This window comes from Primulina eburnea, unplaced genomic scaffold (genome assembly GCF_022965805.1).
Source record: "Primulina eburnea isolate SZY01 unplaced genomic scaffold, ASM2296580v1 ctg811_ERROPOS3073944+, whole genome shotgun sequence".
In the NCBI taxonomy this organism is placed as follows: Eukaryota; Viridiplantae; Streptophyta; class Magnoliopsida; order Lamiales; family Gesneriaceae; genus Primulina; species Primulina eburnea.
In genome coordinates, this window is record NW_027331580.1 from 601,197 (window position 1) to 622,237 (window position 21,041).

General features: G+C 32.2%; 1 protein-coding gene and 1 pseudogene across 1 annotated transcript; one reads left to right on the forward strand and one right to left on the reverse strand.

Annotated features, from left to right (window-relative positions):
• Nucleotides 1-8,113: 8,113 nt before the first annotated feature.
• On the reverse strand, nucleotides 8,114-8,956 carry LOC140822385 (uncharacterized). The gene is made up of 2 exons (XM_073183139.1): nucleotides 8,467-8,956; nucleotides 8,114-8,367 (listed from the first exon to the last, which is right to left on the reverse strand). Exons 1-2 carry the CDS (start codon nucleotides 8,954-8,956, stop codon nucleotides 8,114-8,116), a joined length of 744 nt encoding a protein of 247 aa, XP_073039240.1.
• A 4,465-nt stretch (nucleotides 8,957-13,421) lies between these two features.
• Nucleotides 13,422-14,338, forward strand: LOC140822386 (uncharacterized; annotated as a pseudogene).
• The last annotated feature ends 6,703 nt before the right edge of the window (nucleotides 14,339-21,041 follow it).

The window sequence follows — 21,041 nt, forward strand, 5'->3', positions numbered from 1 at the left end:
ATGTTGTCCCGGGTCATAAGGACTAATGGTGTACAACCATAAACCAGGACGTTTTCACTCGATAAGTGAGAACCACTTGGAAAGTCCTTTATAGAGGGTTGTTCAGTGCACTCTACATGGAACAACTATCTGCATGTTCGGACATCACAATGTCCCCCCCTACCGATGAAACATGGTACTCACATCGCAGATACTAGTTTCGAACTCGAGCAGCCTATATCCTTCTTAACGGCGGCTGAATCGACTAGGAACTGTTTAGAATATACAGTATTGAAAATATGAGTTTCATGATACTCATCATATGAGCATCTCATATTCTTTCTACTATTTGTATATTCAAGGACTTTATCTATGCAGCTAGCATGGGTATACAGATAAAGATGTGCCAAAACAATAATTTCAAATATTATTAAAATAAAAATTGTTTATACATAGAGTTTAAACATGAACCCTCGGCCAACACTTGGCTCAACGGGTACCTACTCTAACAGAAAAAACACCTGCCCAGAAAGCACAACAGGTACTAAAAAGCTTTTCAACAATAGAAAAACTTAAATATCCAAAAGGGTGACGATACTTCAAAATAGTATTTTATATTACAAGACAAAGAAATTAATTTTCTTGTAATAATATATACTATTTGGAGCAACCTATTATAGGAACTTACTAAATAATTGTCCACACCAGGGAATTGGAAGTTTGTATCAAACAAATCACACGAAAGAATCAAATCAATTGGTTCTTGGGCTAGAGTTTCTCTAGAACACAAACCATGGAAACTTATAGAAAATGGAATGTAATTCATGGCAGAGAATATAACAAGGGGATCCAACGACCACGAGCTCATTTTCGATATGCATCCCAGTAGGGATGTTATATGAACAATATAAGTGTTGGAACATTTCATGTTCGCAATCTTGATTTTGATGTTAACAAAACTTGTTTTTTTTTAGTGAATATACGTAAGTGCGCAGAAAGCTATCGAGCCTAAACTGAAGCTATCGAGACGCAAACTAAAAGCACCAACTGATTACCCAAACTAAACCAGTTCAACTGATATCAAATACCAGTTCAATTGATTGTCCAGCTGATAAGTAATTCAACAGAACACCTTCAGAAGCCCGGCCAGCTGATGAAGAGCGCAGCAACTGATTCAACTGAATCAGTGAAATCAGTTCAGCTGACGAGCCAAATGATTTAACCACACCAGTTCAAGACCAGTTCAAAACATCAGTTAGGAACCGACAAGTTTGTAGAACACAACATGCTTATCCAAGTGGAATCCAACTATGCGCATTAAGGAAAGCAATTGTCCAATCAAAGGACAATAATGAACGTTGCAGCAGAGCTTAAAGTCAAGACGTTCCAGAATGACTGTCAGAAAGGACAAGTCACAATTATCTAGGAACATATTCAAATGCAACGAACATATTTGATGATTCTTGATGTACGGTCACGAAGCCTCTATAAATACAAGATCAAGACCATCAACAAGATAGTGTGGGTGTAAATCATAAGAAGAGTAGAAGCGCACGCTCAACATATATCAGCTTTCAAAAAGCAATCAGCACAGATTTAAGGGAACACTTCAACGTGTTATCAGCTTAGATTAGAAGCACAATTCTCTTAGTGTGTGAGAACACTTAATTGTTGTATTCATAGATCAGTTTTCACACACTCACACAATATCACTTACATATACAAAGAGTATAGCTTATTGATAAGTTGAGTGAGTCTTGCACAAATAAATATAACTTGTGTATGTAGTCTTTAACACATAGACGTCAATCAAGTGTTGGCTGGAAGGTGTTGCCTTCAGTCTAGGCTAGGAGTTCAGTTAGGCAGTAGTTTAAGTCCTAAACTGAGTGGATTTGTACAAGGCATTGTATAAATCAAAGTCTTCTAGTGGATCCTACCCGAGGTGGTAGAAGGGGTTACGTAGGAGCAGTTGAAGTCTCCGAACATCCAAAAACATATCTTGTGTACTTAACTATTTAACTACTGTTTTCAAACTGATTTGATCAGTTCGAGCTGTTATCAATTCAGTTCTCACCATAACTGAACTGATACATACAAGAACTGATATCACTTGTTTCAGTTATTCAGTTAACACAAGGAAAAATGCTTTCAAATTAATCAGTTTCCTTAACGAAGGACTAGTTTGAGTATTTTCCGCTTGGTTTAAAATCAAACTCGATCTAATTCATCGGTGTTTACATTCTTAGAACACAAGCTATTGAATCTCATGGAGAATATTGTGTTTGAAGCAACCTCGTAGGTGTTAAAAACTGATCATTCAATTGGTATCAGAGCTAGTTTTTTTAAGAAAGACATTTGAAAGCTGATATTTTAAATTTGTTTCAAAATGTTATTTAAAATGTTTTTCAAAATCCTCTTAAAAATTTTATATGAGTTTACCTTGGAAAGAGAGAAGATTATTGGATATGCAACTAACATTGTAGCCGCTTCTCTCGACTCCATAACTTTGTTGTTTTAGCAGCTTTCAGGGTTTTGAGTCCAAACTGGAAGTAGAAACTAAACAAATCAGTGGAAAAGATTTAAGTTGCTAGCCTACCAGTTCAGCTGATCAACAGACAAAACCCAACTACGCTGAAATGTTGGATGATTAGAAGCTTAATCATCAGCAGTATATCACTGCTTCATTGCCATATCAGATCAAAATAGATTATCAATGCGGTTCAGCATCAGTTGAGTCAAGTTTGAGTCAATAGTTAGGCAGCACATAGATCAAGTCCAAAGCAAACTAGCTGCTCTTCTGGCAAAGAAACTCAAGATCGATACAGAAAGCATTCAAGGCAAACCGGTTGTTTGTATATCCAGTTCTATTTGTATAAACCAACTGATATTTGATGTTGTTTAAACTTTGCTGTTGTAGTATCAATTTCTTTTACACATGTTGGTGTGCTTAATGTATGATACAAGGGATGCTTATTTGATTAAATAGGCATCATGTTCATCCAGTTGATTTCTATGTAACTGAAATAATATCTCAAGATTTGTTGTCTAAACCACTTGAATGTTAAAAGTTGCTAAAACTTCATTAAATCGCATAAATGATTATAATTTTTAGGGGAATTTTTTAATTCAGTTCTTGAAGGGGAGCTTTTCTTTAAAAATTTTTAATATGCTATCGCTCGAACTGAAAAATGTTTTAAACTCGTTTTTAATTTAAGTTCTTGAGAGAGAGTTTCCATTAATTATCCCTCGAAGTAAAATTTTGTTTTAATTAAATGTTTTAAATGTTTTTTATTTCACAAAGGGGGATATATAGTTTTCAATTTTAAATTTTAAATTTCTTTCAAAATCTCAAGTTTTGTAATCATCAAAAAGGGGAAAATTGTTAGAACATTTCATGTTCGCAATCTTGATTTTGAAGTTGACAAAACTTGTTATTTTGTTTCTAATGAATTTACCTAATTGCGCAGAAAGCTATCGATTCTAAACTGAAGCTATCGAGACGCAAACTGAAAGCACCAACTGATTGCCTAGACTGAACCTGTTCAACTGATATATCAAAGATCGGTTCAACTGATTGTCCATCTGATATGTAGTTCAGCAGAAGACCTTCAGAAGCCCGGCCAGCTGATGAAGAGCCTAGCTGACAAGTTCAACTAAATCAGTGAAATCAGTTCAGCTGAAGAGCCAACTGATTTCACCACACCAGTTCAAGACCAATTCAGAACATCAATTAGGAGCCGACCAGTTTGCAGAACATGACAAGCTTGTCTAAGTTGAATCCAACTATGCGCATTAAGGAAAGCAATTGTCTAGTCAAAGGACAATAATGAACGTTGCAGCAGAGCTTAAAGTCAAAACGTTCCAGAATGACTGTCAGAAAGGACAAGTCACAAATTATCGAGGAACATATTCAACTGCAACGAACATATTTGATGAGTCTTGATGTACGGTCACAAAACCTCCATAAATGCAAGATCAAGACCATCAACAAGATAGTGTGTGTGTGTAAATCATAAGAAGAGTAGAAGCGCACATTCAACATATATCATCTTACTGGAAAAAATCAGTCCAGATTTGAGGGAACACGTCAACGTGTTATCAGCTTAGATTAGAAGCAAAATTCCTTCAGTGTGTGAGAACACTTTCGTTTTGTATTCATAGATCAGTTCTCAAAAACTCACACACAATCACTCATATATACAGAGAGCAGAGCTTATTGATAAATTAAGTGAGTCTTGCACAAAGATATTAAACTTGTGTATGTATTATTTAACACATAAACGTTAAATAAGTGTTCGCTGGAAGGTGCTTCCTTCAGTCTAGGCTAGGAGTTCAGTTAGGCAGTAGTGTAATTCCTAAGCTGAGTGGATTTTTATAAGGCGTTGTATAAATCAAAGTCTTCTAGTGAATCCCACCCGAGGTGGTAGAAAGGGTAACGTATGAGCAGTTGAAGTCTCCGAACATCCATTAACATATTGTGTACTCAACTGTTTAACTACTGTTTTCAAACTGATTTGATCAGTTCGAGCTTTTATCAGTTCCATTCTCACCATAACTGAACTGATACATGTAAGAATTGATCTTCCTTATTTCAGTTATTCTGTTCACATAAGGAAAAATGCTTTCAAATTAATCAGCTTCCTTAACGAATGACTATTTCGAGTATTTTCTGCTTGGTTTAAATCCAAACTCGATCTAATTCTAACAAAAATAAAAAGCAGGAAAAAAAACATGGCAATCTTACATCTAACTTTTGTAAAAAATTACAGAAGTTGAAGCAAAAGCTGGAATTCACAAACGCCTCATAACACTTCCACCTAGCTAAATCTACGAAATCCTTCCTAAAAGTTTTTTCAAACAATTTTCTTTACAAATTTTGATGAATGAGATGCTAGCAAGTGAATACTAAATCAGAAAGCCCGTGTAATAAAATATCGTCCATGGATAATACGCATCTAATCATCCACAAATTTTGGAGAACTTTAATTGGGCATAAGAAAAAATGATTGTTTTTGTTCATTAATAAAAATATTATCCCAAGGTGCTTTCACATTTAACTATTTAAAATACTACATGTCAGTCATTCTCATATTTATAATAATAAATAATATTTTTGGTATAAAAATAATATTTTTTTCATTGATAACTTAAATAAGATATCAGTTTCACAAAATTGACTTTTGAGACCGTCTCACAAAATTTTTGTGTGTTAAAATATAGAATAATACTAAAGATACAAGCAATATATCGTTACAACGATATTTACAACCACTATATCGTGAAATTATATTGTTATATCGCGAAATTTTGTATTCAATATATAGTGAGATTTTGACAAATTGAATTTTTGTATTGAATTTTTTGTGTTGTACAAATTGATATATAAATATCGATGTATATGTGACATCACTCTAAAATATATAAATAAAATACATAAACATGGGTGTATCCATTATATAGGCAAAGCAGGCTTTTGCTTAGCAAGAAATTTTTAAAATAATATTATTTTTTTACATTATATAATTTTTTTTACTAAAATAAAATTTAAAATAATAAAATATTAAATTTTACTTACCAGAAAATTTTATTTATTTTTCTCTCTGTTTCTAAACTCTGGTTACGCCATTATTTTTTTCTCCAAAATTATTTTTTTGTTTACTGAATTAGAAATATCATATTGTGTTATGCTACCAAATAAGATGAAATTTAAGAAGGTAAACTATGATTATTAGATCTTAATTTGGATCTATCAAGTGTAATAAATTCATTAATTTTATTGGTTTTGGACTTTCTTGTTTATATATTAACCATAAATATTAAAATCAACGGCTTCGGTTCCTAAAAATAAAAAACCGTTGATGGAACCATATAAGACTAAAAATCGAAATCATAAATTTTTTTTAAGTTTTAAACTCTTGAAAATAAATAGACAACTAATTTATATAATTAAACTAATTAATTTATTTTGTTTCTCTCAATAAACTAAAAATTTAAAATTAGATATGCATAATATTTGGTGTTAGATTGAAATGCTTCAGTTTTGGCGATACCAAACAACATCGAATTGTTTCAGAGCCCGGTCTAATGATGTCCAAGTAAATCGGGTGAGTTGCGTGGGCGATTAACTGGCCAGGTAATTCTTCTCGGGTACACGATAGTTCGAACAGATGATTACCGGGAAGAAAGATCGCGGGGCGCCAGAAGTGTTTTCAGCATGATCACTTCAACGATCAAATCAGTCTAGTGTCTTCCGCAAAGAAAAATTCAATATAGATAATGTATATCGAGTAATTGTGTAACAAATATTTTTGTGGGATAGAATATTTCATGATTGAGTAAACATGTGTATTTATAGGGGGAAGTCAATGATAATATTGTTTTCAGTGCACAACCACTGCTCATGACAGGATGGCTCCCTATGCCCTGTCTCCTGACACTGTTACACCTGACAACTCATGTGTTTCTGGTCTTGTCACATGAACCTTACGTGCGCTAAATGACATATCAATGATTTCGGAGTATGGACCTCCACACCAATGAGCCCAAAATCGAAACTTGTGATCATTGTGCAAGGACACAGAAAGGATCCCTAGTCCTCTAAGTCTCATTACATTGCCCGGGCTAAGTTGAGCGTCCGGGATCTCTTGAATATGCTCTAGTTCCGTTAGCTTCCCTGATGTCGCAAACCCATGGATGGCTTATAAAGAGCACTTCCTTTCCACGAGTTGGTTCTTACCACGCCTTCCCTTACCCAAGTTGGCTTTTGCCTTACCTAACTTTCAATCTTGGATCTGTCCTCCTGCCCGAGTCCTAGGATGACCCGGGTTCTTCCCTCTTTTCGGGGTATCACCACGGTTCAACTGCTATTTTCTGGCATTCATAGGTTTCAAACTGGACTACTTGATCCTCAAGATTCTAGTTGGACTACATTTTCCTCCAACTAGTTATTCTAAAGTCAGGCTGCACGTCTTTTTATAAGATCAAGTCGCTCCCAAGTCTCAAGCTGGACGACTTAAAGAGCTCAAACTACATATTGGTTTTTAGTTGGTATGCTTGCACATCAAGTCAGTCTGCTTTCCTACCAACAAAACAATTCAGAAAATCATTTGACCAATTAATGTATAATAGTCGATGTCTCCAATTGTTCAATAATATCTCCTAATGAAACGAAAATACGTGCATGTTTTTTTGTCTCATGAATCAATTTTTTACAAGCTGTTAAATTAAAGTTTTAAATACATGCCAATGAGCATCAATTTTAGGGACTACAAAGGAAAAGAAGACAAAATACAACTTGCTTTTATGTTGGCTACAAGTACAGGTGATCGTTGATAAAGTTTTGACCGTCGAAAAAGGTCAAGTATATAAAGGCACTATACAAGACTGAAGAAGATTGTGTTCAAGAGAGTTATGTTTTGTTTATGTCTGAACCTAGTCTTCAATAGATAATTGATGTTTGTATATGTGTAGTAGAGGCAGGGCCGATCCTAACAATATTTGGGTCTGAGTCTAACTTTTAAAGAGTGGCCTCTGAATTATAATGTGTGTTCAAATTTTTTTTAGTTCCATAACAATTTTTCAAATTAAATCAATACGTTAAAGACAATATAAAAAACAAAATGAATAAAAATATCAAACATGTTCAAAATGATCACTAAAAAACAACCCGCCTAATAGTTTTAGAGCTAAAAATACTAATCAAGTATGTATAATCAAGTTGTTCAGTAATTTCTTTCTCAATCGATAACATAGCCAATCCATTCAATCTTTCTTGTGACATGGTTGATCGGAAAAAAGTTTTGATGAGCTTTAACTTTGAGAAACCTCGCTCTGCACTTGCTACTGTGATCGGGACAGTCAATAAGATTTTATAAGCAATATGAGCATTTGGGAAACACCCATCCATTTTCTTCAAGTAATTAACTACATCAATAGCCGATTTTGTTTTTCTTGGTAATGAGCACCTCAAGAATATCAACTACGAAAATAGGTCATCCTCATTAATATCAGAACAACCCTTATGAGTCAAAGAATTTTCAAGATTCTTGCAAGACCTCAACAAAGTTTCATCGTCTGCACGTTGTAACCTCTCTAGATTGAACAAAAAACCAAATGTTTCTTCATATTTTTGAAACTATTCAAATCGAGCTTTCATAGAAGAACGAGCTTGATCGATTATAAAGAGAAAGTAGTAAATTCGAAAAGATTCTGCAGCTGACTGTATCACTTCTTCACTGTTACTTTCACCAAATTGTTTCTTTCTTCGAATAACATGTTTCTCTCGAAATACAGCTTCAATGCCCATCTCACATGCCATTTCTTTAGCTTCAACCATGGCCTTATCGTAACCATCTTCTCTAAATTCTTCAAGAAATAAAACAATTCCTTCTAAAAGTTTGATAGCAACATCAATATCAATATTTTCACATTGAATAAATTTGCTCATAGTGTTGATAGCATGCAACAACTTGTATCAAATTACCACACCAAGCAAGAATTCAAAATTCTCAAGTTCATATAATGCTAAGGACTCAGCTTCACTCTTCGTTTTGGGATCTTCACTATCATTTGTCAAGTCATACAAAGCATCTCTTATTTGTGCAATTTGCTCCTTTATAGTTTTAACACTCTCAACATGACTTTCCCATCGTGTTTGTGACAATGGCTTAACTGTCAAACCCTTCACGTGATCTTTGAAAATCTTCCACCGCTTGGTAGAAGAGGAGAACAATGTATATATCCGTTGTATTACTCTAAAAAATGATATAGCCTTAGGACAACAATTCGCCATATCACACAAAGCTAAATTGAGACTGTGACAACCACAAGGAGTATAAAAAGCTCTGGGATTCATTTCAAGTAACCTTTTTTGTACACCTTTATGCCTACCTTTCATATTAGATCCATTATCATATCTTTGACCTCTAATATCATCAATATCAAGCTCAAGATTGACTAAAGCATTTTTAAGATGCATAAAAGCCCAAGTCCCGAAGTATCAACAATATCTAAAAATTGCACCCAATATTCTTCTACTGTTGTGAAACTTTTTGAATCATTTAAACATCGTATGACAATGGACATTTACTCTTTGTGACTGATATCAGAAGTACAATCTAATATGATTGAAAAATATTTTGCTTTTCTTACCTTTGCAAGTATTGTTTTTCTTACCTCGCTTGCCAACATCTGTATCAACTCATTTTGAATTCTGCAATCAAGATATGTAGTATAAGTCTCATGGTTTTTAATCCGTCGGAGGTGCTCTTTCATTACTGGATCAAACTCTGCAATCATTTCAATCATTTGTAGAAACAAACCATTGTTTTCAACATAAAGTTTTTCACAACTTCCTCGAAATGCTAAGTTATTTTTCGCCAATCGTTGAACAACTGCGATTATCCTCTGTAACACTTGTTTCCAATGCTCTTTTTCTTTATTAATCTGTACTTGTACTCCTGCATCAATCACTTAATTTGTCTTCAATCTTCTTTCCAATTCAAGCCAATTTGTCATACACTCCATATGCTCCTTACTCGCTTCATGATTTGCAAGACATCGACTCAAATTATGCCAATCATTGTATCCTTCATTAGCTAACTGACAATATCCAGTCTTGGCTACTTTCTTCTTGAATAACTTACAGCAAAAACAAAAAATCTTGTTACAAGAAACTGAATATAATAGCCATCTTCTATCACTTTTCTCCCCGTTTGGCAAAATTCTCTTATAATGTGACACATTGAAATGCCTGTTAGCGCTATCTTTAGGAAATACATTTATGACATCTCTATTCGGACCTCTTTCTACTAAAAATTTTCTAACTTTTTGATCAATCACTACAAGAAAAATGATTTTTCGCAGCACGTTATCAACAGCGTGCATGAAAAGCACGCTGCGAATAGTGCTTTTAACGGCGTGCATCAAAAGCACGCTGCGAAAAGTAATATTTTCAGCGTGCATTTATGTGTGCTGTAAATATTATATACTTTCCGCAGCGTGCCTTTCATGCGCGCCGTTAATAACATATACATTAACGGCGTGCATTAAAAGAATGCTGCGGAAAGTAATATTATATATTATTCGCAGCATGCAATAATGTGCGCTGTTAATACCCTATGCATTCACGGCGTGCAATGATGGCACGCTGCGGAAAATGTTGCGAAATTTTAAATTAGCGACAGTTTTTATCAAACCGTCGCTAATTTAAATATTGCGACGGTTTACAAAAATCGTCGCCATTTTAAATCGGCGACGGTATAATAAAACACCGTCGCTGTTAGCGACATATTTTAGAAAACCGTCGCTAATTGCCGTAAATCAGCGACAATTATATTTAAACCGTCGCTATGTAAATCGTCGCTCATAGCGACGGTTTGTTTGAAAACCGTCGGTAATAGTCGCAAATTGTCTATAAATATCCGATTTCCGTTCCACTTTCCTCCACACTACTTTACAACACTTAAAATTTTTCTCTCTTATACGATTTTAATTTCGATTTAAGTACATTTTTTTGTTTCAATTTTTGGTTAATTTTTTTAAATGTTTTAATTAAGATCATTAGTTTATTTATCATAAGTGAGTTTATTTATCATAGGTGTATCGTATTTTTTTTAAAAAAATTACTAAGTAAATTTTTTTTTTTTATTTTTACGCAGATTTTAGCGACGGTTTATAATACCGTCTCTAAATTTAAATACCGTCGTTACGTTTGCAAACCGTCGCTAAATTTAAATACCGTCGTTACGGTTTAAAAACCGTCGCACATCAGCGACAGCTTCTTTGGTTTTAAACCGTCGCTATTAGCGACAGATTTGTCACAAACCGTCGCTAATATTTAAGTGTTTTTTTAACATTAACGGTGTACATTGCATGCTGCGGATAGTGTATTAACGGCGTACATATGCACGCCGTTGATAATAGTATTAACAGCGTGCGCATGTGCGCTGCGGATAATCTTGAACTTTCAACAGCTTTCAACTTCGCAGCGTGCAATGTGTGCCGCGGAAAGAGAATTTGCGCGCTGCGAAAAGCCATTTTTGTTGTAGTGAATGTGGTCCCATCCCACTTTGCCAGATCATCAGACCAAGTTTCCTGATTCAAGTTCTCATATTGAACAAACTCTTCATCTTTCTCATGATCATTGAATACATCCACATCGACAGACTCAAGGAACTTTTTAGTATCAATCTCGTTCTCATCCAATTCATTATCTTGTTCTCTGCTAATTGAATTATCAACCGTGTTTTCAACCTCTGCAACTATGTTTTTGTTTGAAACAAAGTACTTGTTGATATCTCCAGCTTGACTTTGAATCATTTCTTCAATCTTTAGCTTCTTTTTTTTTTTTTTGAGACTCAGACATGTACTTAGGAGGCATGATTAACCTAAGAATTCAAAAAATAATTCAATGAACAATTTAATAAATAAATGACAAAGAATTCAGATACAATCCACTGTTTATTCTAATTTTACACTTTTTCCAATATCCCTAAATTCTCAAATGTGATTATGATTAAGTTAATCTATTTTTTTCATATAATTAATTCATCAATAGACCAAACCAATCACAGTACTTACTAGAAACGTTTCACAATGTGCTTGTAACTGTAACATTAAATGAGTCGATAGTCTTGGTTTTGGTGCGAATAATATAGATCCGGGATTAATAATTAGAGCCTAACTACATGGGCAACAAGGAAAAATTTATTCCCATAAATTAATTTTTCGACCTTATAGTTTCAAATTATTGAAGATAAAAGTAAATCATTTAAGGTTATTTCTGCAGGGAGCACAGCTTTGTGTGAAGTACTCCACGACAGGCTACAGTACTGCACGATTATTATTGGAAATCAGGTAAATTTATGGGAATAATGTGGCCCATAGCTCCAGATCTGGATGTGTTACGCGTGTGCAAAAATGATTTACAAGCTTGAGTCAAACATCGACAAGGAATTCACAATGACAAGTACCTGAAGGTCCAAGCTAGGCGGTGCTGCAGCCGTGCAGGAGATGGAGGCGATTGAACAGGAGCAAGAGCGGCTGTCGGTGGTGAACTCACCGGCTCGGAAGCTGGCGGAGAAGTTGAGACGGTCGGTGGAGAACTTACAGGAGCTATTGCCGGAGAGGAACGGAAACAGAAGGAGCGACTGGAGCTGCAAAATTTTAAATCCCTTATAATGATTTAGTGTTATATATAATAAAAAAAATTTAAAATTTTTGGGCCCTAAAAAAGGGATGGGTCTGAGTCATTGGACACATTTACCTCTGAATAAGCACGGCCCTGAGTAGAGGATATTCAGAGGTTCAGTTTATGCATTTGATAAGTCATAATTGAATTTAGTTTTTACAAAATGTTATAAAACCAAAGTTATAAATGAAAACAAAACAAGTCTTAGATGGGTTTTGACAAACTTGGGTCCCATCTCGCCCCACTTTAAACCTACCTCACTACCTAATAAGTCCAATACAGGTTGGACATGATAAATTTTTTCATTTAAAAAAAAAAATTAATGGTAGTCATTACATAATAATAAAACATTTAAAAATTAATAAATCATAAAATTTATTTTCATCTTTATGTTAATAATATTTAGTAGCAAAAAAATTTATCACGATTAAAATTTATTATTTTATATTCAACTAATAAAAAAAATTTCGTAATTATATATTTTTATATTAAAATATCGTAATAATATACATTTATTTCAATCATAGAGTATTGTGAATAAAATTAGGAATTAATGTATTTATCTTTCAATATAATAAAAAATATAATTAAATCATGCATGTATACTTATATAAATATATAGATAATATATAATAGGCGGGATGGATCCGGGATGGGTTCACTAAATACCAGGACCCATTCCGACCCACTTCATTGGGTCAAACCTGCCTCGAACCTAGGACCCATTTCAACCCGCTTCACTGTTCGGGACGAGTTTGATATGAGTATGTGTTCATTGTCATCCATAACTAAAGTCATTTAGTATTCTTCTTCATTGAGTGTAGAAGAAAGAGAGATGTACAAAAATCTTACTTTCGAACTTCTATATATTTTATGTTATTTATTTACAGCTGCTTAGTATTTGTCTTATTTATACATATGTAGGGTTTATTAAAAGACTACCCAAGTAAATAAATACAACTCACTAGTCCAGTCAAATCCTTCCGCACTTGAAAAACTTTTTTTTATTTGTCAAGTCGTGTTAATTAGCTGGTTGAGAAACAATTACTGAACCGTTTCTTTCAAAAGCAGTACATTTTGGAGACAAGTGCATATCTCAGGGAGCATGAACAACTCAAAGAAACAAGAACGACCATTGTCGACAAATATAATGTCGTGTTAGAGAATATTTTATTTTCTCGATAAAATATGCCTAAAAATGTAAAAAAAAAAAATGTATATCCACTATTCTAGCAAACAAATTGATAGGAGCATGATGAATGTACCATCACCCGAGAGATTGTTTATATCAATATAATGTTGTCGAAAATTATGAACACAAAAAATACTATCAAAATTGGAGTCTTTATCGGCTACTCGTTCTATCGTCTGCTCTTGCCCTTCACCACGATTGAAATGTATGTCGGATCTCTACATTTCTTATTTTTAAAGCATAAATATTATGAAGACATACTAATATTTCTTAATATATATTATTATTTTTTAGACAGTAGCAATTGGCATAGATGCGAAGCAATTGAGACAAGGTTGCCATTCATCCAAAAGGCAAACGTGACACACAAAATCCTGAATCCGAAGCCGACATGGTTCTCAAGCAACTTGCTGCTAATGTAAAAAATAATTTGTTGTAATAAATATTATATGAATTAAGATATTTATACATTAAAATTACGTATTTATTAAAACTGAAATTGAAAATGCATGCATTATGAGAATGATATATTTAATTAATTTTGCATTTTTGGATGTTGATAAAGTTAAATACAGAAACTATCACGAAGAATCATTTGAGGTCTTGGAGGCAAGAAGTCGTGGAATCCGATGAAATGTTGGATGGAATAGTGGATTAATACGAGGGCATGCAGACAACTAGTGTTAGAGTTTAATGATTTCTTGCCTTAGGATTCTCGTATTGAATTGGCTCTTATCTCTATCGGAGATGGACTTACTCTTTGCAGGTGTATCACATAGGCTAAAAATGATTTTAAAAAAGAACTCTAGCTAGTTCTAAAATGGCTTTATTTTTCTTTTTTCATCTTACTTTTATATAATAATTATTTAATAACACAATCAACAATGTTACTCACTGAAAATTTAGGGTCCGATTCCAGCAAATGACGCTAGTCCAGACGCAGGCTTCGAATTTGCCCTGAGCCTGAAATCACGAAGAAGACCGTTAGAAGGGGGCCGGAAGGGTGTCCCGATATAGCCCCTCCAACGCTCAAGTCAGAGACTGAGGATATAGGAGGAGACCAGCTAAGGACGCTGATGAAAAATAATTAACATATATTAATTCAAAGATAATGATTAAGTGAAAACAAATTTACTCTTAAGATTGAAACTTGTACCTAAATCGACTCCAAAAACTAACAAGAGATGGGAAGTCCCCTTCGTAGTTTTTTCCTCGCCATTTCATATCTATATATATAAAAGCAGAGTTTTTGCCAAAAATAGTAATTTCCCGCCAAAATGTCATTTCTAAAAAAGGAAAGATATATCATGAATATTGAAATATGTGTACTGCAATAAATGATAAGTTCAATTATTGTTTGCATTGATTATATCAATTCATTTAGTTTAAATTTGAATTTAATTTAATTTTTTATTAATTCCAATATAATTTATGTATTATATGTTTTTTATTTTTTAATTTAAATTGAAACTAATCTCTATTGAAAACATAAACTACATTAAAATTTTTGCAATGATTATATCAATCAATTTAATTTGTGATATGATTTTGTGTTACTATGATATATTTATTTTTTATTACATATATACATATATATATATGTATATATATGTGTGTGTGTGTATGCAGAGTTTTTGCAAAAATAATAATTTTCAGTCAAAATATCATTTCTAAAAAAAGAAAGATATATCGTGAATATTGACGTATGTGTACTGTAATAAATGATCACTTCAATTATTGATTACATTGATTATATCAATTCATTTAATTCATTTTGAATTTAATTAATTTTTATATTAATTCAAATGCAATTTATGTATTATATGTTATTTATTTATTTTTATTCAAACTGAAACTAAACTCTATTGAAAACTTAAACTATATTAAAATTTTTGCATTAATTATATCAATCAATTTAATTAAAAAAATGTATAAATAAATTTAAAATACAAATGATTGCAATGTTCAGTATCACTCATGAGGTAAATCATTCAAAAATACATTTTATTATTTTAAATAATTTCATGTCCAAATTACTTACTAAAAAAAAATACAATATTTAATTAGTTAATTTAATTTTTCTAAAAATAAAATTGGTTGATTATTAAAAGTTATCACTACAACAAAGTTTTCCAATGGACATTAAATTACCATTTAATAATCATAAGTTTTTTTTTTTTTATCTCAAATACATATTATTTCGAGATTACCTTAATTTGAAAGAATTAATGTATTGCAGTTTTCTTCCAAAACCATATGTATATTGTATATCTTGAATTGTCTTCTTAAACATTCAAATAAGATAGCCCAAGAAAATTAAAAGAGATATATTCAAAATAGTTTCAAATGGGCATTAAATTTCCTTCAATAAACATGTATATTACACTCAATAATCAGAAATGTTGACATCCAATGCATGTAATTCGAGATTTTCATAATTTCAACGAGTTAATGTATGATATAATTCTGCCAAAAGCATCCAATTATAATATTTTTCCCTTTGGATGTCTTATTTGAATTTTAAATTATAAATAATGTAATATTGCATATTATATTAAAAATCTATTTTATTCTATTTATCTTACTAAATATATCTACTCCAAAATTGAATTCTGAAATGACTCATCTTTTCAGCACTATATCTGAGTTGAATCCTTCCAAGATGTAATCTTCGTTTAAATTTAGATTTGTTTGTTGTTATGAACTAACTACATATGGAAACAACGAGACATTTAAGTTTGAAATCTGACTTTCATGATCGAGAGGTAAAAAAATATTATTATTCTATTTGAAAAAAATTTTAATTATTACGTATTTACTAATGTGATAATTTTCTTCTATATTACAAAGTTCACGGATACATGATAGTATAAAATATCCCGTAACGAAAATGATTAAACCAATTCTAAATAAAGTACGCATCTTATTAGGAGATACATTATAAAATTTATTGGCATTGTTTTGAAATACACATAGTAAATGTTAATAAAATAACTTTTCTGGTTTATACATAATTTATTTATAATCGCATATTTCATTTTTATTTAGGAAGAATAGATATTTGTGTATATTATGAAGAGATTTTGTAGATAAAATCACAACACATTTGGATAAAGATATTGATGAAACAATTATTGTTATCATTCAAATATGTCAAACATGTGTCATGTCACAAAATTGTTTGTGAATGTAGATTTATATGAAATCATTGAATTTCAAAAAAAGTATATCTCATTAATTTTATTGAATTTTATTTAAAAATATTTTTTATCACATGTTAAAAAATAATAATATATAGCTTCTCAAAAATTACAGAATTAAATTTTTATTAAGGTTGGTGATCGACATCAATACACTAAACACGATAAACATCATGCCATTGTCACATGCTAACACAATCTAAAATTTTGATATATGATAGTGATTATTAGCCAAAAAAAACATACGTTGTATTTAAGAAAGTTTTTAAAAATAACGAAAAAATAGTTTTTATAATTATATTATTTTTTCATTTTAAATGTCTATTCATTTTTCACTAATTTTTAATAATATCATCCCGTGCATCGCACGGGTTAAATACTAGTATATATATAATATACACTCCTAATTGGCAGGATCGAATTTGTTCTTATGCAGATTATATAAATAACCACGTACGAACGATTCTTACATATATACAGTAAACGTTCGTGCTTGGCCAAATCTTATATATGAAATAAACGTTCGTATGCATATAATCAGCAGACAAGAACATCTAGTTATTTAGACATTGTCAACTTTTATAATACTAAAAAATGACAATTCAATGCGAACACGTTTAGATACCCTGATAGTCCACGCTGTAATCGATCGATGAATGTTTGTCCATGGAGGATCCCCTCCCATTCGAATTCTAGTGTATTTTAAGAGACGTGAAGGGAATGTTCAATTTTTTTTTTTACCCAAATCTAATCTAATAAAATAAATAACCAATTTGCTGTCCCAGTAAGATCGATGGTGCAATAAATATTCACTGACATGTAGTACAAAAACAGCCGTGTGATGGATGGCATGGATGCATAAGAAAGGGAGAGGTGCTTGGCGTGAAGATTTTGAAAACCAAAGACAAAGAAAGGAAGAGCCTTTCCGCCCGTTTCCTCTCACGAGAAAGACTTGGAAACTGTGATAATTCTGAGCCCATAATTAAAGTTTTAACCTTTTTCTTTATCATGGGGATTTCCCTTTTGGTTTTGGTAATAATATTATTGGTATTACTTATTAGTATTATAAATATTAAACAAAGTTTTCATTTTCATTAACATCACACTCTGGAAACTGCAGAGATTGAATCCTTCCACATTTCTGACTTTTGGTTTAATTATTTATTTATTGTGGGCATTAATGAAAATTGGAAAGCTCTCTTTTTTATTGCGTTCTTGAAAAATTTTCGTGTCTATCTGTGCATAGAGGTGTGAATGTGGCCCTGTCGCCTATTGGTGGGGTGTTTTTGAGTAAATTAAAGATTTTAATCTTTCCACCCATCTCTCAATTTCTCTTCCTTTTCACACAGCACCCACCAATTCATTCAATTCCCATCTCTTTTATCCTCATCTCATTTTAAGAAACTCTTTTTTTTTTCCCTCTCTCTTTCTCTCCCTCTCTAAAGTTTCCTGCACAAGGTTTGGAGTTTATGTTTTTCCTGTTTCGATTTGCTTTCGTTTATCATCCATGGGGTATCAAACACTTTCAATAATACTCTCACGAAATATTGGTAGGACTAAAATCTCTTTAAAAATCAAACTCCTTAGACACAGCAGTGTTTCCAAGAAGATTAGTTGGATCTAAGACCTATCGTTAACAAACTATTATGTGAAGAACTCCATATGATCATACTTTGGATTTAAAATTTCAAAAGTAAATGCAATCATAATATTAAATTTGCATGTCAATATCAAATAAATACTTACGTAATATTCGACATAATATATATATATATATAACATGCAAAATTAATTTCTAAACATGCATTGGAAATTGAATTTAACTTGAAATTTTAAAATATAATTCCAATTCAAAAGTAGTATTATCATTATTTTCAATCGAAAATTATTTCCAATATTTCAGATTATTTCAAATTCAACACTTATTTTAATCTCACTTAATTAATGCCATTAGAAAAGTATTGGTCTTTAACTCCAAATGTTTCCGATGCCAAAACCCGGAACCATAATGGAAATAATCAAGCAAAATCAATACAAACACAGCGGAAATTCAGGCAACCTTTCATGGCAATTTTCAGATCGTAATCGTGCCAATTTGAAGTAGTTGGGATGTCCCTTTCCATTAAATTTTATAATGTATAAAATTTAAAAATGAGATTAAAGTAGTCTTCCATTTTAACATGGAATGGACACACTTCACGTTATTTGAGCATTGGGCAGAACAATTAATCGGAGGAATTAGCTTTTTCTGCCCAATTAAATGGAGGAAGTGGCTTTTTCAAAATGTATCTATGGCTGACACTCTTTAATTACATTTTATAATATATAAAATTCATAAAAATCTAAAAAATATTGCCGACAACTTGTGTTTATCTTCATTTCTCAAAATCTTTGAAAAACTGAAATAGCTTATCGAATTCTCGTGTGCTAGCTTGTACATCATATTCAACCATGTTCTTCAATCTCTCAATATCATAAACCAATTACATCTCATTTATACTCTCAAATTTTTTTGCTCATTTCATATCAAAATTTCAGAAACAAAGTACCAACTTTAAGATTTAATAGTGAACTTTATAGAACTAAACTTGAACCGATAACAAAGTTCACTTACCAATTATATTCAAAAAATTCCTAAGTAAATTACTTGATATTATTATATTTGACATTCATGCTTTTTACACAAACATTCAAAAAAAAGAGAGAAAAATTCGAAAAGTTCATGAAATCAGAAAAAAATGAAAAACACATATATTCAAGGCAGGAGTATGAGGACTCTGATACCAAATATTAAAGTTCTCTGGAAAATCATGTTTCTATACATTGATTAACATGATAGAAAAATATAATAAATATGCGAAAACAGATCGAGATGAGTCAATATCGAGACCCTGGCTTGATGAAGCTGAAAGGACAAATCAAAGAAGGAAAACCATCATATCTCCAAATAGATGACAAAGGAATCATGGGGATGAAAGGACGATTATGTGTATTTGACATTGATAATCTTCTATAAGAAGTGATGTGTGAGACACACAAATCACAATTTTCAGTCCACCTCGATAGTACCAAGATGTACAGACACTTGAAGAAAAATTTATAGTGGGGTGGAATGAAAAAACGTTGCAATATTTGTCTCTAAGTGTCACGTGTGCCAACAAGTCAAAGCTGAAAATCAAAGACTTAAGGGACTTCTTCAACCATTGGAAATCCAAGAATGGAAATGAGAATATATTTCAATGAACTTTGTAGTCGGTTTACCAAAGTCTAGATAAAGTCGTGATGATATATGGGTAATTGTAGATAGACTCTCCAAATCTGTGTACGTCTTACTAGTCCGCATGAGCAATGATCTGGAAAAACTGACCACCTTATACATGAATAATATCGTACGATTACATAAAGTTCAAACTAGCATACTATCAGATGGAGACCCTAGGTTTGTGTCTCGTTTTGAAGAGCTTTTAATAAGCTATGGAGACTAAAGTCGCTTGCTTTTATGTCTTCAAATTTTCGGAACATATGCATGCATTGAGATGCATTTGTCTTGCATGCTTACAAAATATGTGGCCTTCACAATTATCTTTAGCCGTTGAATGATTGTAAGTATTATGATTTTCTCCAATTTTAATCTTTTTGAGTACGTCAACTCACTGTAGTCTGTAGATAGTGTATTATTGTTCTGATGAGTTGTGTGCTTAAGACCTTAAATGTTAATATTTATAGACACCCTCGTACCATCAATAAGCAAGATCAGAGCTAAAGAGTCGCGTCTCATAAGTCTAAATTGAGACAACACAATTTTACTACGGTGGTGGTTGCTTCCAACTCAATTATTTATCTTTTCATCGTCATATTAGTCTATGACTTGTCCAAATTCAAATCTTTCTCATATAAGCTGCATGGCGAGGGGGAGGGGGGTTGCAACTTGCAAGCTGTCATTACTCGGTTTTCTGGTCATAATCAGCCTCTTAAATGGATTGTCAGAGTCCGATATACCATGTGACAAGAAGTGGTCAAATGTACCCTTTTAAATTTCCGAAAAAATGAGGTTAATGGCGACTGAATGAATTTCAAAAAATTGTGGTGCAAATTTACAAAATGAGTGAAAATTGTCAGGTTTCGAAATTTTGGGTACTGCAAATCTCTGTCTACACAAAAAATCTAGCTATAATTAAAAAAACAAAAACTTGTGTGAAACGGTCATATTTTGTGAAACGGATCTTTTATTTGGGTCATCCATGAAAAAATATTACTTTTTATGCTAAGTGTATTACTTTTTATTGTAAATATCAGTAGGGTTGATCCGTCTCACAGATAAAGATACATAAAATCATGTCACAAGAGACCTACTCAATTAAAAATTAAGAAATTTCCACGATGACGACAAGTCCACAAAGAAGAGTCTCCAAATTAAAAATTAGGAAAATTTCGTGGAAATTGAAATTTCCACAAGTCCACACAGAAAGACTTGAAAGTT